At 51.3% G+C, this 14,359-nt stretch overlaps 1 protein-coding gene across 1 annotated transcript; it reads right to left on the bottom strand.

Annotated features, from left to right (window-relative positions):
- Positions 1-557: 557 nt before the first annotated feature.
- On the bottom strand, positions 558-13,703 carry LOC130133960 (A-kinase anchor protein 2-like; the record flags this gene model as incomplete). The annotated part of the gene is made up of 4 exons (XM_056302126.1): positions 558-561; positions 2,540-3,014; positions 3,623-4,730; positions 13,638-13,703. Coding segments are annotated over 4 exons (1,653 nt in total), but the record flags the coding sequence as incomplete, so codon positions are not given.
- Positions 13,704-14,359: the final 656 nt, after the last annotated feature.

The following is a 14,359-nucleotide window of genomic DNA, read 5'->3' as shown; positions in this document are numbered from 1 at the left end:
ACAAGGTGCCCGACGTGGAAGTATTGAGACGTGCTGGTACTGTCAGTGTTGAAGCCCTAATAACAGCCTCCCAGCTCAGATGGGCTGGCCATGTGAGAAGAATGCCAGACAACCGCCTTCCAAAAGAGGTTTTCTACGCGGAGCTGTGCCAGGGAAAAAGGAAGCAGGGAGGCCAGAACCTACACTTCAAAGATGTGCTCAAGCACCACATGAAGATCTGCGGCATAGATGTCTCCAGCTGGGAGACAGTGGCCCTGGACAGACAGAGATGGCGCTACACTGTAAGACAATCGAAAACAGCTGTTGAAAAAAAGAGACAAGAAGCCTATGATAAGGCCCACCATGCAAGACATAACAGATCAACTCAAACAACATTCATCTGTGACAAATATGGACGATATTGTCACTCTAATGCGGGCCTGATGGTCCACAGGGTGCTTGCCGAGCTTAAACTACATCACAGTCGTCATCGTTTCGATGGACTGCCGAAGTGTACAGCAAGCACCCAAGAGCTCTGGAACAATAGCACCAAAGATCCTTACCAAAGATCCTGAGGATCAGCTGGAAGGACAGATGCACCAACATGAGCGTTTGGAAGAAGCCAACATGACCAGCATCGCCACCACAATAATGTGGCACCAACTCCGATGGACAGGCCATGTCATCTGCATACCAAACATAGGTCTCCCTAAATAGATCCTGTATTCCCAGCCGAGAGAAGGTCAGCGAGCTACCGGTAGGCAAAATAAACGTTTCAAGGACAATATCAAGACCAGTCTGAAGAAATTCAATATGACATTAAGCAACTGGGAACAAATTGCACTGGATAGGTGCTCCTGGAAGAAATCCATGCAGTAAGGCGCTATACATCATGAAATGGAACACCACTGTGCTGCAGAGAAAAAGTGACAGCACCGCGAGGAGAGAGGGAAAAAGGTGCAACCACCACCACCAAGAATGGTGAGGATGCAAGGAGTAGAGTAGACAAAAGTGGATGAGTTTAAATACTTGGGATCAACTATTCAAAGTAGTGGAGACTGCAGAAGAGAGGTGAAGACAAGAATGCAGGCAGGATGGAGTGGGTGGAGAAGAGTGTCAGGAGTGTTTTGCGACAGAAGGGTACCAGCAAGAGCTAAAGGGAAGGTTTACAAGATGGTAGTGAGACCAGCTATGTTATATGGTTTGTAGACAGTGGCACTAATGAAAAGACAGGAGGCGGAGCTAGAGGAGGCAGAGTTGAAGATGCTAAGATTTTCATTTGAAGGGATGAAGAAGAACAAGATTAGGAATGAGTATACTAGAGGGACAGATCAGGTCGGACGGTTTGGAGACAAAGCAAGAGAGGCAAGATTGAGATGGTTTGGACATGTGCAGAGATGCTGGGTATATTGGGGGAAGGATGCTGAAGATGGAACTGCCAAGGAAGTGGAAAAGACGAAGGCCAAAGAGGAGGTTTATGGATGTGGTGAGAGAGGACATGCAGATGGTCGGTGTGACAGAGGAATATGCAGAAGACAGGATGAGACAGAAACGAATGATCTGCTGTGGCGACCCCTAATGGGAGCAGCCGAAGCAAGACGAAGCGTATTAAAGGAGTATTATTTTACCCCTCCTCACGTCACTGATGCTTTACAAGCATTGAACATGATATTTTTGTTAACTGTTTTATTCATTCGTTCATTCATTCATCATCAGCCACTTCTCCAGGGTCGGGTTACGATGGCAGCAAGCTAAGTAGGGCACTCCAGACGTCCCTCTCTCCAGCTCTTCCCAAGAGGAGCTGCTTCTCCAAAGGCGTTCCTAGGCCAGACTGGACATATAGTCCCTCCAGCGAGTTCTGGGTCTACCCCAGGGTCTCCTCCCAGTTGGACGTCCCCAGAAAACCTCCAAAGGAAGTCGCCCAGGAGGCATCCTAATCAGATGCCCGAGCCACCTCAACTGGCTCCTTTCAAAGAGAAGGAGCAGCAGCTCTACTCCAAGCTCCCTCCAGATGTCCAAGCTCCTCACCCTATCTCTAAGGCTGAGCCAAGACACCCTAAGGAGGTAACTCCATAGGGTGTCTGCTTGTATCCGCGATCTCACCCTTTCGGTCACTACCGAAAGCTCATGACCATAGGTGAGGGTTGGAATGAAGATTGACTGGTAAATTGAGAGCTTTGTCTTCCGGCTCAGCTCCCTCTTCACCACAACGGTCCGGTACAATGTCCGCATTACTGCTGATGCTGCACCAATCTGCCGGCCAATCTCCCGCTCCATCCTACCCTCACTCGTGACCAAAACCCCGAGATACATGAACTTCTTTACTTGAGGCAACAACTCATCCCCAAACCGGAGGGAGCAATCCACCATTTTCCGGTAGAGAACCATGGCCTCAGACTTGGAGGTACTGACTCTCATCCGGGCCATTTCACACTCAGCTGAAAACTGCCCCAGTGCGCGGTGAAGGTCGCGTTCTGATGGAGCCAACAAAACCACATCATCTGCGAAGCGCAGAGATAAAATTCTCACTTTTCCAAAACGGACACACTCCTCACCTTGGCTGTGCCTTGAGATCCTGTCCATGAATATCACAAAAAGAATCGGAGACAAGGGACAACCTTGGCGGAGTCCAGCACCCACCAAAAACGTGTTTGACTTTGTGCCGAGAATACAGGCAAAGCTCTCACTTTGGTTATACAAGGACTGGATGGCTTGTAGCAACTGCCCTGGTACCCCATACTCCTGCAGTACCCTCCACAGAGTCTCCCAGGGTATACAGTCATAAGCCTTCTCCAAGTCCACAAAACACATGTAGACTGGCCGGTCAAACTCCCATGCCTCCCTCAGCACTTCTGCTAGGGTAAAGTGTTTGTCCGTTGGTCCACAGCCAGGACAGAATCCGCATTGTTCCTCCTGGATCCGAGGTTCAATAATCGGCCAGAGCCTCTCTTCCAGCACCCTAGAGTAGACTTTCCCAGGGAGGCTGAGCAGTGTGATGCCCTCATAATTGGTGCACAACATCCAGTCCCCGGTACCTGTGGAGTTAACTGTTTTAGAGATTTCGAAATACTTCCATACAGCTGATATGGTGAAGCCTGTTGCTGCCACTCATAATAACAATGTACCATCATCGTGCGCACATAGTTAATGCGTCACCTTACCAGATGCAGATAATTAACTTCTTAAGTTTTTGTCGCCGATACCGATGTCACGCCGATATCATCATGAATCTCTAACAGAGACACTCATAAAAAAAATTATATGCAGAAGATATCGGCGATTATTGGTATCACTGATGAGGTTCATTACATGCATTGATATAAAACAAAGTGAATCACCGTTTGAATGGTAACATTAACATCGCTAGCTGCTGTCAATAATGTCAGCTAATATTAGCTAGCTTACATTATTGGCAATTCATTGATTGTAAATGGACATAAAAATAACTTTACATGAAAAATTAATTAATGCATCTGTTCTTCAATCAGTTTGACACTAAATTCCATAAGCGACAGCTGAATGGACAAGCATGCTTGCCACAAGAGACGGCTAAATCATGATTGCACAACACTCAATGACAAAGTTGCTGCAGGTTTGAGTGCACAGTTATAGAGCGCTACATAACCTCGGTAGGCGGTTTCACCTGGAGCCGTGCGTGCCGTCAGTGTGGTCTGTCTGCACGTCCCTCTGTCACTCCTCCTCTTCTTTTCTGCTGGGTCAACGACAGCAACCAGCACCTCCCTCTGCTTCTTCAGCTCCTCCTCACGCTGCTGCGCCGCACGGATCTCCTCCTCAATCATGGACAATGTCCGCTGCCGCCGCGAGCGCAAGCGAAACGGACCTCCCCCGGCCTCCTGCTGAAGGCCCCGTCCCCCAACCTCTGCTGTGCTCCGCAGCTCGGCCGCCTCTGAGTACTTGCTGAAGTAGCTAGGCCGCTCAGGACTCTGTGGCGTGGGAGGGGAGGGGGGACGGTAGATTGCAGCAGACCTGGGAGCTGACGGCAGCGCCTCCTGCACAGTGGGTGGAGCTTGGGCAGAGGCAGCGAGTGCTCTGGCATAGGAAGACTGGATCTTAATTCGGGGACCTCCTCCCTCTCTGGCTCTCTGTGGCGGCAGTGGCAGGGCTGTGGATGTGACTGAGGGTGAGGATAAGGAGTCATCTGGTTCAGTGGCAGGAGCTGGTATTGGGTTAACGAAGGCAGGGGGAAGAGGAGGAGTGGCAGGAGGCGTTGACTGTCGCTGCACCTCCTCTCCTCCCTTCTCAGCAGCGTCTCCATTATGAGCTGCTAGGGCATGGCGGAGGGCGTTCTGCACCAGTACCCCAGCACAGTCCTCAAGTGCCTCCTCTTCTCCTTTCTCCTTTTGGATTGCAGCCGTTGGTGGGAGGTCATCAGGGGGTGAACAAGCAGTAGAGGTGTTGGAGGAAGCACCACTGTCAGACGCACAGTCCTGCCAGCTGAGCGGGACTGAGGCAGACGCCTCCTCATCCAGGCCAGAGTCGCACTGTGATTGGCCCTGCTCCTCCTCCTCCTCCTCCTCCTCATCAGGCAGGATGGTCAGGATGGCACGAGCTTGCATGAACTCTTCCTCCTCCTCACCGGACTTGACAAAGTGGAAACTCGGGGCCACATCCCTCCCGATTGGACCTTGTGCCCCTCCTTCTCCTTCTCGCAGGAACTGCTTCCTGGCTGACAGGAAATTGATCTGCTCCTCCGCCAAGATGTCAATAGCTGGGTCAAAGGTCACTGGCACCTGTGGCAGAGAAAGGAGAGAAAGAAATGGAGGTGATGGTTAGCCTATGATAGCCTCGCAAAACCAGCCCACAAATTTTACTTTACTCATCGTCGCCTTTCATGGCTCAACAGACATTAATTTGTGTGAGGGATGTCATCAGTTAGCGGACACCAAAATTACTTTGCAGGTGATTGGATCAGCCACTGAACAACCAGAGGCTCAAACCCCCTGAGGAAGAACCACAGCACCACATTTCCTAACACACTGGTCTGCTAGTAAACAAAAGTACCACTAGAAAATGAGTCTATATAGTAGCTAGTTCACAGAGTTTAATCAGTTCATGTGGACACAACGTTTACTGAGAGGGATGTTTCATCATCATCTATGTACTATTCAGAGGGTTGGGGAATGGTTGCATTCACAGCATTGTAAGATGGTGACAGATGTACTCTTAGGCCCTCCCCTCGGTTCAGGGAGTTCCCTTTTCACATAGATGACCGGATAGTGTTAGACTGAGTTCAGTCCAGTGGATAAAACGCATTCAGGTCAGTATGTGGGATGTTGTAGGAAAGGGGCATAGCAACGGATGTTAGGTGTTCTGACTGTTTTTTTAATAGATTCATAAAAGGTGAGGAAAGAAAAATTAAAGAGTGAAGAAAATATGTTTTTAATAATAAAATAGAATGACATGAAGTAAAGTTTATTTGTACTGTTCTCTCCGTGTGGTGACTTCCTACGTGTTATTGCAGACAAAGAGCAAGCCAATCTCTGAACTCCAATGAGCAATGAAGCGAGCAGCCCTTCATACTTTAATGACTCAACAATCAGCTTTCATAACTAGATGGATCATGCACTGACAGAGCATGAATTGGAGGGAAACTGTGCATAAAATAAATAGTAAATAAACGGACTGCATTTATGTAGCGCTTTTCTCGTCTACCGACCACTCCCAGTGCGCTACAGTGGATGCCTCACATTCACACACACATTCATACACTGATGGTGGAGGCTGCCATGCAAGGTGCCAACCCGCTCATCAGGAGCAGTTAGGGGTTCAGTGTCTTGCTCAAGGACACTTTAACCCAATCTTGAACCAGCAACCTTCTGATTACTAGATGACCCACTCCAACTCCTCAGCCATGGTGCCACAAAAAGTAAATACAAAAACTTTATTAATATTGCTTATTGTAATGCCAAACAACAGAGGTTCTCTAATCAGGTGATGATGGGGTTTCCGTTTTGCAGCACCTCTACAGGATGCCTAACTGTAGGCTACTGTATCTGAGAGTGAACAGGATGCCTGACTGTAGGCTACTGTATCTGAGAGTGAACAGGATGCCTGACTGGAGGCTACTGTATCTGAGAGTGAACAGGATGCCTGACTGGAGGCTACTGTATCTGAGAGTGAACTGGATGCCTGACTGGAGGCTACTGTAGCTGAGAGTGAACAGGATGCCTGACTGTAGGCTACTGTATCTGAGAGTGAACAGGATGCCTGACTGGAGGCTACTGTATCCGAGAGTGAACAGGATGCCTGACTGGAGGCTACTGTATCTGAGAGTGAACAGGATGCCAGACTGGAGGCTACTGTAGCTGAGAGTGAACAGGATGCCTGACTGTAGGCTACTGTAGCTGAGAGTGAACAGGATGCCTGACTGGAGGCTACTGTATCTGAGAGTGAACAGGATGCCTGACTGGAGGCTACTGTATCTGAGAGTGAACAGGATGCCTGACTGGAGGCTACTGTAGCTGAGAGTGAACAGGATGCCTGACTGGAGGCTACTGTAGCTGAGAGTGAACTGGATGCCTGACTGGAGGCTACTGTATCTGAGAGTGAACTGGATGCCTGACTGGAGGCTACTGTATCTGAGAGTGAACAGGATGCCTGACTGGAGGCTACTGTAGCTGAGAGTGAACAGGATGCCTGACTGTAGGCTACTGTAGCTGAGAGTGAACTGGATGCCTGACTGGAGGCTACTGTATCTGAGAGTGAACTGGATGCCTGACTGGAGGCTACTGTAGTTGAGAGTGAACTGGATGCCTGACTGGAGGCTATTGCAGGTGAGAGTGAACAGGATGCCTGACTGTAGGCTACTGTAGCTGAGAGTGAACTGGATGCCTGACTGGAGGCTATTGCAGGTGAGAGTGAACAGGATGCCTGACTGGAGGCTACTGTAGCTGAGAGTGAACAGGATGCCTGACTGGAGGCTATTGCAGGTGAGAGTGAACAGGATGCCTGACTGGAGGCTATTGTAGCTGAGAGTGAACAGGATGCCTGACTGGAGGCTACTGTAGCTGAGAGTGATCAGGATGCCTGACTGGAGGCTATTGCAGGTGAGAGTGAACAGGATGCCTGACTGGATGCTATTGCAACTGAGAGTGATCAGGATGCCTGACTGGAGCCTATTGCAGGTGAGAGTGAACAGGAAGCCTGACTGGAGGCTATTGCAGCTGAGAGTGAACAGGATGCCTGACTGGAGGCTATTGCAGGGGAGAGTGATCAGGATGCCTGACTGGAGGCTACTGTAGCTGAGAGTGATCAGGATGCCTGACTGGAGGCTATTGCAGCTGAGAGTGAACAGGATGCCTGACTGGAGGCTATTGCAGCTGAGAGTGATCAGGATGCCTGACTGGAGGCTATTGCAGGTGAGAGTGAACAGGATGCCTGACTGGAGGCTATTGCAGCTGAGAGTGATCAGGATGCCTGACTGGAGGCTATTGCAGCTGAGAGTGATCAGGATGCCTGACTGGAGGCTATTGCAGCTGAGAGTGAACAGGATGCCTGACTGGAGGCTATTGCAGGGGAGAGTGAACAGGATGCCTGACTGGAGGCTATTGCAGCTGAGAGTGAACAGGATGCCTGACTGGAGGCTACTGTATCTGAGAGTGAACTGGATGCCTGACTGGAGGCTACTGTAGCTGAGAGTGAACTGGATGCCTGACTGGAGGCTATTGCAACTGAGAGTGAACAGGATGCCTGACTGGAGGCTATTGCAGGTGAGAGTGAACAGGATGCCTGACTGGAGGCTACTGTAGCTGAGAGTGAATAGGATGCCTGACTGGAGGCTATTGCAGGTGAGAGTGAACAGGATGCCTGACTGGAGGCTATTGCAGGTGAAAGTGAACTGGATGCCTGACTGTAGGCTACTGTAGCTAACTAACCTAAAGCCATTTATCATAGAAAACAATCAAGACCTACACTATTACTGAAAAACAACTTCATTAATATTCATTAATAAGGGCATCCAGGTAGTGTAGAGGTCTATTCCCTTGCCTACCAACACAGGGATCTCTGGTTCGAATCCCTGTGTTTCCTCCGGCTCAGTCGGGCATCTCTACAGACACAATTGGTTGTATCTGCGGGTGGGAAGCCGGATGGGGGTATGAGTCCTGGTCGCTGAACTAGCGCCTCCTCTGATGGGTCGGGGTACCTGCTCGGGGGGGAGGGGGAAGTGGGGGGAATAGCGTGATCCTCCCACGTGCTGTGTCCCCCTGGTGAAACTCCTCACTGTCAGGTGAAAAGAAGCGGCTGGTGACTCCCCATGTATGGGAGGAGGCATGCAGTAGTCTGCAGCCCTCCCCGGATCGGCAGAGGGGGTGGGGCAGAAGAGTGTGATGATTGGAAAAAATTCAATTGGCGAGAAAAATGGGGAAAAATCCCCCCCCCCCAAAAAAAGAAAAAATATTCACCAACACATGCTGCCAAATAAAGTGTTTTAATATCATTTGGCGATAACATTGCTTTCTGAAGGCTACAGCAAAGGATTGAGGAAGATGTGGAGATGTTTCTGTCTACGCTGACGGTGCTGTTGACAGGAAGACAACACCTACTTCCTGATTCCTGTCTACCTCACACCAAAATAATAGTTCACTTGTCAATGCAACCTAATGTGTCTTTCTATACGTCTGTATTCTCATGTTTTCCCTTTTTTTCCTTGACGGGACAGGTACGTATCAGCATGACGTCGGTGCTGCAGGCAGTACATTCTCCCTGACGGGACAGGTACGTATCAGCAGGACGTCGGTGCTGCAGGCAGAACATGTTCCTGACGGGACAGGTACGTATCAGCAGGACGTCTGTGCTGAAGGCAGAACATTCTCCTTGACGGGACAGGTACGTATCAGCAGGACGTCTGTGCTGAAGGCAGAACATGTTCCTGACGGGACAGGTACGTATCAGCAGGACGTCTGTGCTGAAGGCAGAACATGTTCCTGACGGGACAGGTACGTATCAGCAGGACGTCTGTGCTGCAGGCAGAACATTCTCCTTGACGGGACAGGTACGTATCAGCAGGACGTCTGTGCTGCAGGCAGAACATTCTCCTTGATGGGACAGGTACGTATCAGCAGGACGTCTGTGCTGCAGGCAGAACATGTTCCTGACGGGACAGGTACGTATCAGCAGGACGTCTGTGCTGAAGGCAGAACATGTTCCTGACGGGACAGGTACGTATCAGCAGGACGTCTGTGCTGCAGGCAGAACATTCTCCTTGATGGGACAGGTACGTATCAGCAGGACGTCTGTGCTGCAGGCAGAACATTCTCCTTGATGGGACAGGTACGTATCAGCAGGACGTCTGTGCTGAAGGCAGAACATTTTCCTGACGGGACAGGTACGTATCAGCAGGACGTCTGTGCTGAAGGCAGAACATGTTCCTGACGGGACAGGTACGTATCAGCAGGACGTCTGTGCTGCAGGCAGAACATTCTCCTTGACGGGACAGGTACGTATCAGCAGGACGTCTGTGCTGCAGGCAGAACATTCTCCTTGACGGGACAGGTACGTATCAGCAGGACGTCTGTGCTGCAGGCAGAACATTCTCCTTGATGGGACAGGTACGTATCAGCAGGACGTCTGTGCTGCAGGCAGAACATGTTCCTGACGGGACAGGTACGTATCAGCAGGACGTCTGTGCTGCAGGCAGAACATTCTCCTTGACGGGACAGGTACGTATCAGCAGGACGTCTGTGCTGCAGGCAGAACATGTTCCTGACGGGACAGGTACGTATCAGCAGGACGTCTGTGCTGCAGGCAGTACATTCTCCTTGACGGGACAGGTACGTATCAGCAGGACGTCTGTGCTGAAGGCAGAACATTCTCCTTGACGGGACAGGTACGTATCAGCAGGACGTCTGTGCTGCAGGCAGTACATGTTCCTGATGGGACAGGTACGTATCAGCAGGACGTCTGTGCTGCAGGCAGTACATGTTCCTGATGGGACAGGTACGTATCAGCAGGACGTCTGTGCTGAAGGCAGAACATTCTCCTTGATGGGACAGGTACGTTTCAGCAGGACGTCTGTGCTGCAGGCAGAACATGTTCCTGACGGGACAGGTACGTATCAGCAGGACGTCTGTGCTGCAGGCAGAACATTCTCCTTGACGGGACAGGTACGTATCAGCAGGACGTCTGTGCTGCAGGCAGTACATTCTCCCTGACGGGACAGGTACGTATCAGCAGGACGTCTGTGCTGAAGGCAGTACATTCTCCTTGATGGGACAGGTACGTATCAGCAGGACGTCTGTGCTGCAGGCAGTACATTCTCCTTGACGGGACAGGTACGTATCAGCAGGACGTCTGTGCTGCAGGCAGTACATGTTCCTGATGGGACAGGTACGTATCAGCAGGACGTCTGTGCTGCAGGCAGAACATGTTCCTGATGGGACAGGTACGTATCAGCAGGACGTCTGTGCTGCAGGCAGAACATTCTCCTTGACGGGACAGGTACGTATCAGCAGGACGTCTGTGCTGAAGGCAGAACATTCTCCCTGACGGGACAGGTAAGTATCAGCAGGACGTCTGTGCTGAAGGCAGAACATTCTCCTTGACGGGACAGGTACGTATCAGCAGGACGTCTGTGCTGCAGGCAGAACATGTTCCTGACGGGACAGGTACGTATCAGCAGGACGTCTGTGCTGCAGGCAGTACATGTTCCTGACGGGACAGGTACGTATCAGCAGGACGTCTGTGCTGCAGGCAGAACATTCTCCTTGACGGGACAGGTACGTATCAGCAGGACGTCTGTGGTGCAGGCAGAACATGTTCCTGACGGGACAGGTACGTATCAGCAGGACGTCGGTGCTGAAGGCAGAACATTCTCCTTGACGGGACATGTAAGTATCAGCAGGACGTCTGTGCTGAAGGCAGAAGATGTTCCTGACGGGACAGGTACGTATCAGCAGGACGTCTGTGCTGCAGGCAGTACATGTTCCTGACGGGACAGGTACGTATCAGCAGGACGTCTGTGCTGCAGGCAGAACATGTTCCTGACGGGACAGGTACGTATCAGCAGGACGTCTGTGCTGAAGGCAGAACATTCTCCTGACGGGACAGGTACGTATCAGCAGGACGTCTGTGCTGAAGGCAGAACATTCTCCTTGACGGGACAGGTACGTATCAGCAGGACGTCTGTGCTGCAGGCAGAACATGTTCCTGACGGGACAGGTACGTATCAGCAGGACGTCTGTGCTGCAGGCAGAACATTCTCCTTGATGGGACAGGTACGTATCAGCAGGACGTCTGTGCTGAAGGCAGAACATTCTCCTTGACGGGACAGGTACGTATCAGCAGGACGTCTGTGCTGCAGGCAGAACATGTTCCTGACGGGACAGGTACGTTTCAGCAGGACGTCTGTGCTGCAGGCAGAACATTCTCCTGACGGGACAGGTACGTATCAGCAGGACGTCTGTGCTGCAGGCAGAACATGTTCCTGATGGGACAGGTACGTATCAGCAGGACGTCTGTGCTGCAGGCAGTACATTCTCCCTGACGGGACAGGTACGTATCAGCAGGACGTCTGTGCTGAAGGCAGAACATGTTCCTGACGGGACAGGTACGTATCAGCAGGACGTCTGTGCTGCAGGCAGTACATTCTCCTTGACGGGACAGGTACGTATCAGCAGGAGGTCTGTGCTGCAGGCAGAACATGTTCCTGACGGGACAGGTACGTATCAGCAGGACGTCTGTGCTGAAGGCAGAACATGTTCCTGACGGGACAGGTACGTATCAGCAGGACGTCTGTGCTGCAGGCAGAACATTCTCCTGACGGGACAGGTACGTTTCAGCAGGACGTCTGTGCTGCAGGCAGTACATTCTCCCTGATGGGACAGGTACGTATCAGCAGGACGTCTGTGCTGAAGGCAGAACATGTTCCTGACGGGACAGGTACGTATCAGCAGGACGTCTGTGCTGCAGGCAGAACATTCTCCTTGATGGGACAGGTACGTATCAGCAGGACGTCTGTGCTGAAGGCAGAACATGTTCCTGATGGGACAGGTACGTTTCAGCAGGACGTCTGTGCTGCAGGCAGAACATTCTCCTGACGGGACAGGTACGTATCAGCAGGACGTCTGTGCTGCAGGCAGAACATGTTCCTGATGGGACAGGTACGTATCAGCAGGACGTCTGTGCTGCAGGCAGTACATTCTCCCTGACGGGACAGGTACGTATCAGCAGGACGTCTGTGCTGCAGGCAGTACATTCTCCCTGACGGGACAGGTACGTATCAGCAGGACGTCTGTGCTGAAGGCAGAACATGTTCCTGACGGGACAGGTACGTATCAGCAGGACGTCTGTGCTGCAGGCAGTACATTCTCCTTGACGGGACAGGTACGTATCAGCAGGACGTCTGTGCTGCAGGCAGAACATTCTCCTTGACGGGACAGGTACGTATCAGCAGGAGGTCTGTGCTGCAGGCAGAACATGTTCCTGACGGGACAGGTACGTTTCAGCAGGACGTCTGTGCTGCAGGCAGAACATGTTCCTGACGGGACAGGTACGTATCAGCAGGACGTCTGTGCTGAAGGCAGAACATGTTCCTGACGGGACAGGTACGTATCAGCAGGACGTCTGTGCTGAAGGCAGAACATGTTCCTGACGGGACAGGTACGTATCAGCAGGACGTCTGTGCTGAAGGCAGAACATTTTCCTGACGGGACAGGTACGTATCAGCAGGACGTCTGTGCTGAAGGCAGAACATGTTCCTGACGGGACAGGTACGTATCAGCAGGACGTCTGTGCTGAAGGCAGAACATGTTCCTGACGGGACAGGTACGTATCAGCAGGACGTCTGTGCTGAAGGCAGAACATTCTCCTTGACGGGACAGGTACGTATCAGCAGGACGTCTGTGCTGCAGGCAGTACATGTTCCTGACGGGACAGGTACGTATCAGCAGGACGTCTGTGCTGAAGGCAGAACATTTTCCTGACGGGACAGGTACGTATCAGCAGGACGTCTGTGCTACAGGCAGAACATGTTCCTGACGGGACAGGTACGTATCAGCAGGACGTCTGTGCTGAAGGCAGAACATGTTCCTGACGGGACAGGTACGTTTCAGCAGGACGTCTGTGCTGAAGGCAGAACATGTTCCTGACGGGACAGGTACGTATCAGCAGGACGTCTGTGCTGAAGGCAGAACATTAGTGAAGTGCAGCAGACAGAAGCGACTCCTCATCATCAACAGCAGATCCAGTATAGGGATGTATTGGTCATCAATCAACAAGAAGGCCACTTTAAGTCTGACATTGTATTCTTACAACATACGTGTTCTCTGCATGTCACCATCCTGTTGTACAGGAGCAGCGGGGTGCTGCAGCACCTGGGGACCAACTATAGTTCTTCTTTCCATTGCCTTGCTCAGGGGCACAGGCAGGCATTTTAATCCTAACATGCATGTCTTTTTGATGGTGGGAGGAAACCGAAGCACCCGGAGGAAACCCACAAAGACACGGGGAGGAACATGCACACTTCACAAAGAAAGGACTTGGGATGCCCTGGGGTTCGAGCCCAGGACCTTCTTGCTGTGAGGCAACAGTGCTGACCACTGGGCCACTGTGTAGCCCAGTGGGTATTAAATCTCCAAATTATCGCACTGGCAGTGGCACCCACATGGTGTCATTTGGCGTTAGCACTGACATGGTGTTACCTGAGCATGGGCGTCAGCATCGCCATGGCCATCGTCATGGGCTTGCTGCCGCTGCTGCTTCCTTTCCTAGGTACCTCCGGTGTGACTCCAGCTGTTCTGGGTCCAGCTGGTCCTCCAGGGGGACCTTTGAATGGAGGTATGGAGGGAGGGGTGGATGGATGAAGGAAGACCAGATCAATCTATTTGCCAATTGGATGCTAAGTGGACCAATTAGGTGATTGATTGTCGAATTGATGAAAAATTAAAAAGAAATCACTACAATTAGACTGAGCGAGAGACAGATTGAGAGAGCGACAGTGAGTGAGACAGACTGAGTGAGAGAGAGACAGTGAGTGAGAGAGAGAGAGAGTGACTGAGAGAGACAGTGAGTGAGAGAGAGAGAGAGTGAGTGAGAGAGAGAGACAGTGAGTGAGAGAGAGAGAGAGAGAGGAGAGAGTGATGAGAGAGAGACAGTGAGTGAGAGAGAGACAGTGAGTGAGAGAGACAGTGAGTGAGAGAGAGAGACAGTGAGTGAGTGAGAGAGAGAGGCAGTGAGTGAGAGAGAGAGAGTGATGAGAGAGAGACAGTGAGTGAGAGAGAGACAGTGAGTGAGAGAGAGAGAGAGAGAGAGTGACTGAGAGAGGACAGTGAGTGAGAGAGAGAGACAGTGAGTGAGAGAGAGAGACAGTGAGTGAGAGAGAGAGAGAGTGATGAGAGAGACAGTGAGTGAGAGAGAGACAGTG

The sequence above is a fragment of the Lampris incognitus genome, unplaced genomic scaffold, assembly GCF_029633865.1.
Source record: "Lampris incognitus isolate fLamInc1 unplaced genomic scaffold, fLamInc1.hap2 scaffold_563, whole genome shotgun sequence".
Lineage (NCBI taxonomy): Eukaryota > Metazoa > Chordata > Actinopteri > Lampriformes > Lampridae > Lampris > Lampris incognitus.
The sequence above is the reverse complement of the archived record's forward strand: the minus strand, read 5'-3'. Positions and strand labels throughout refer to the sequence as shown.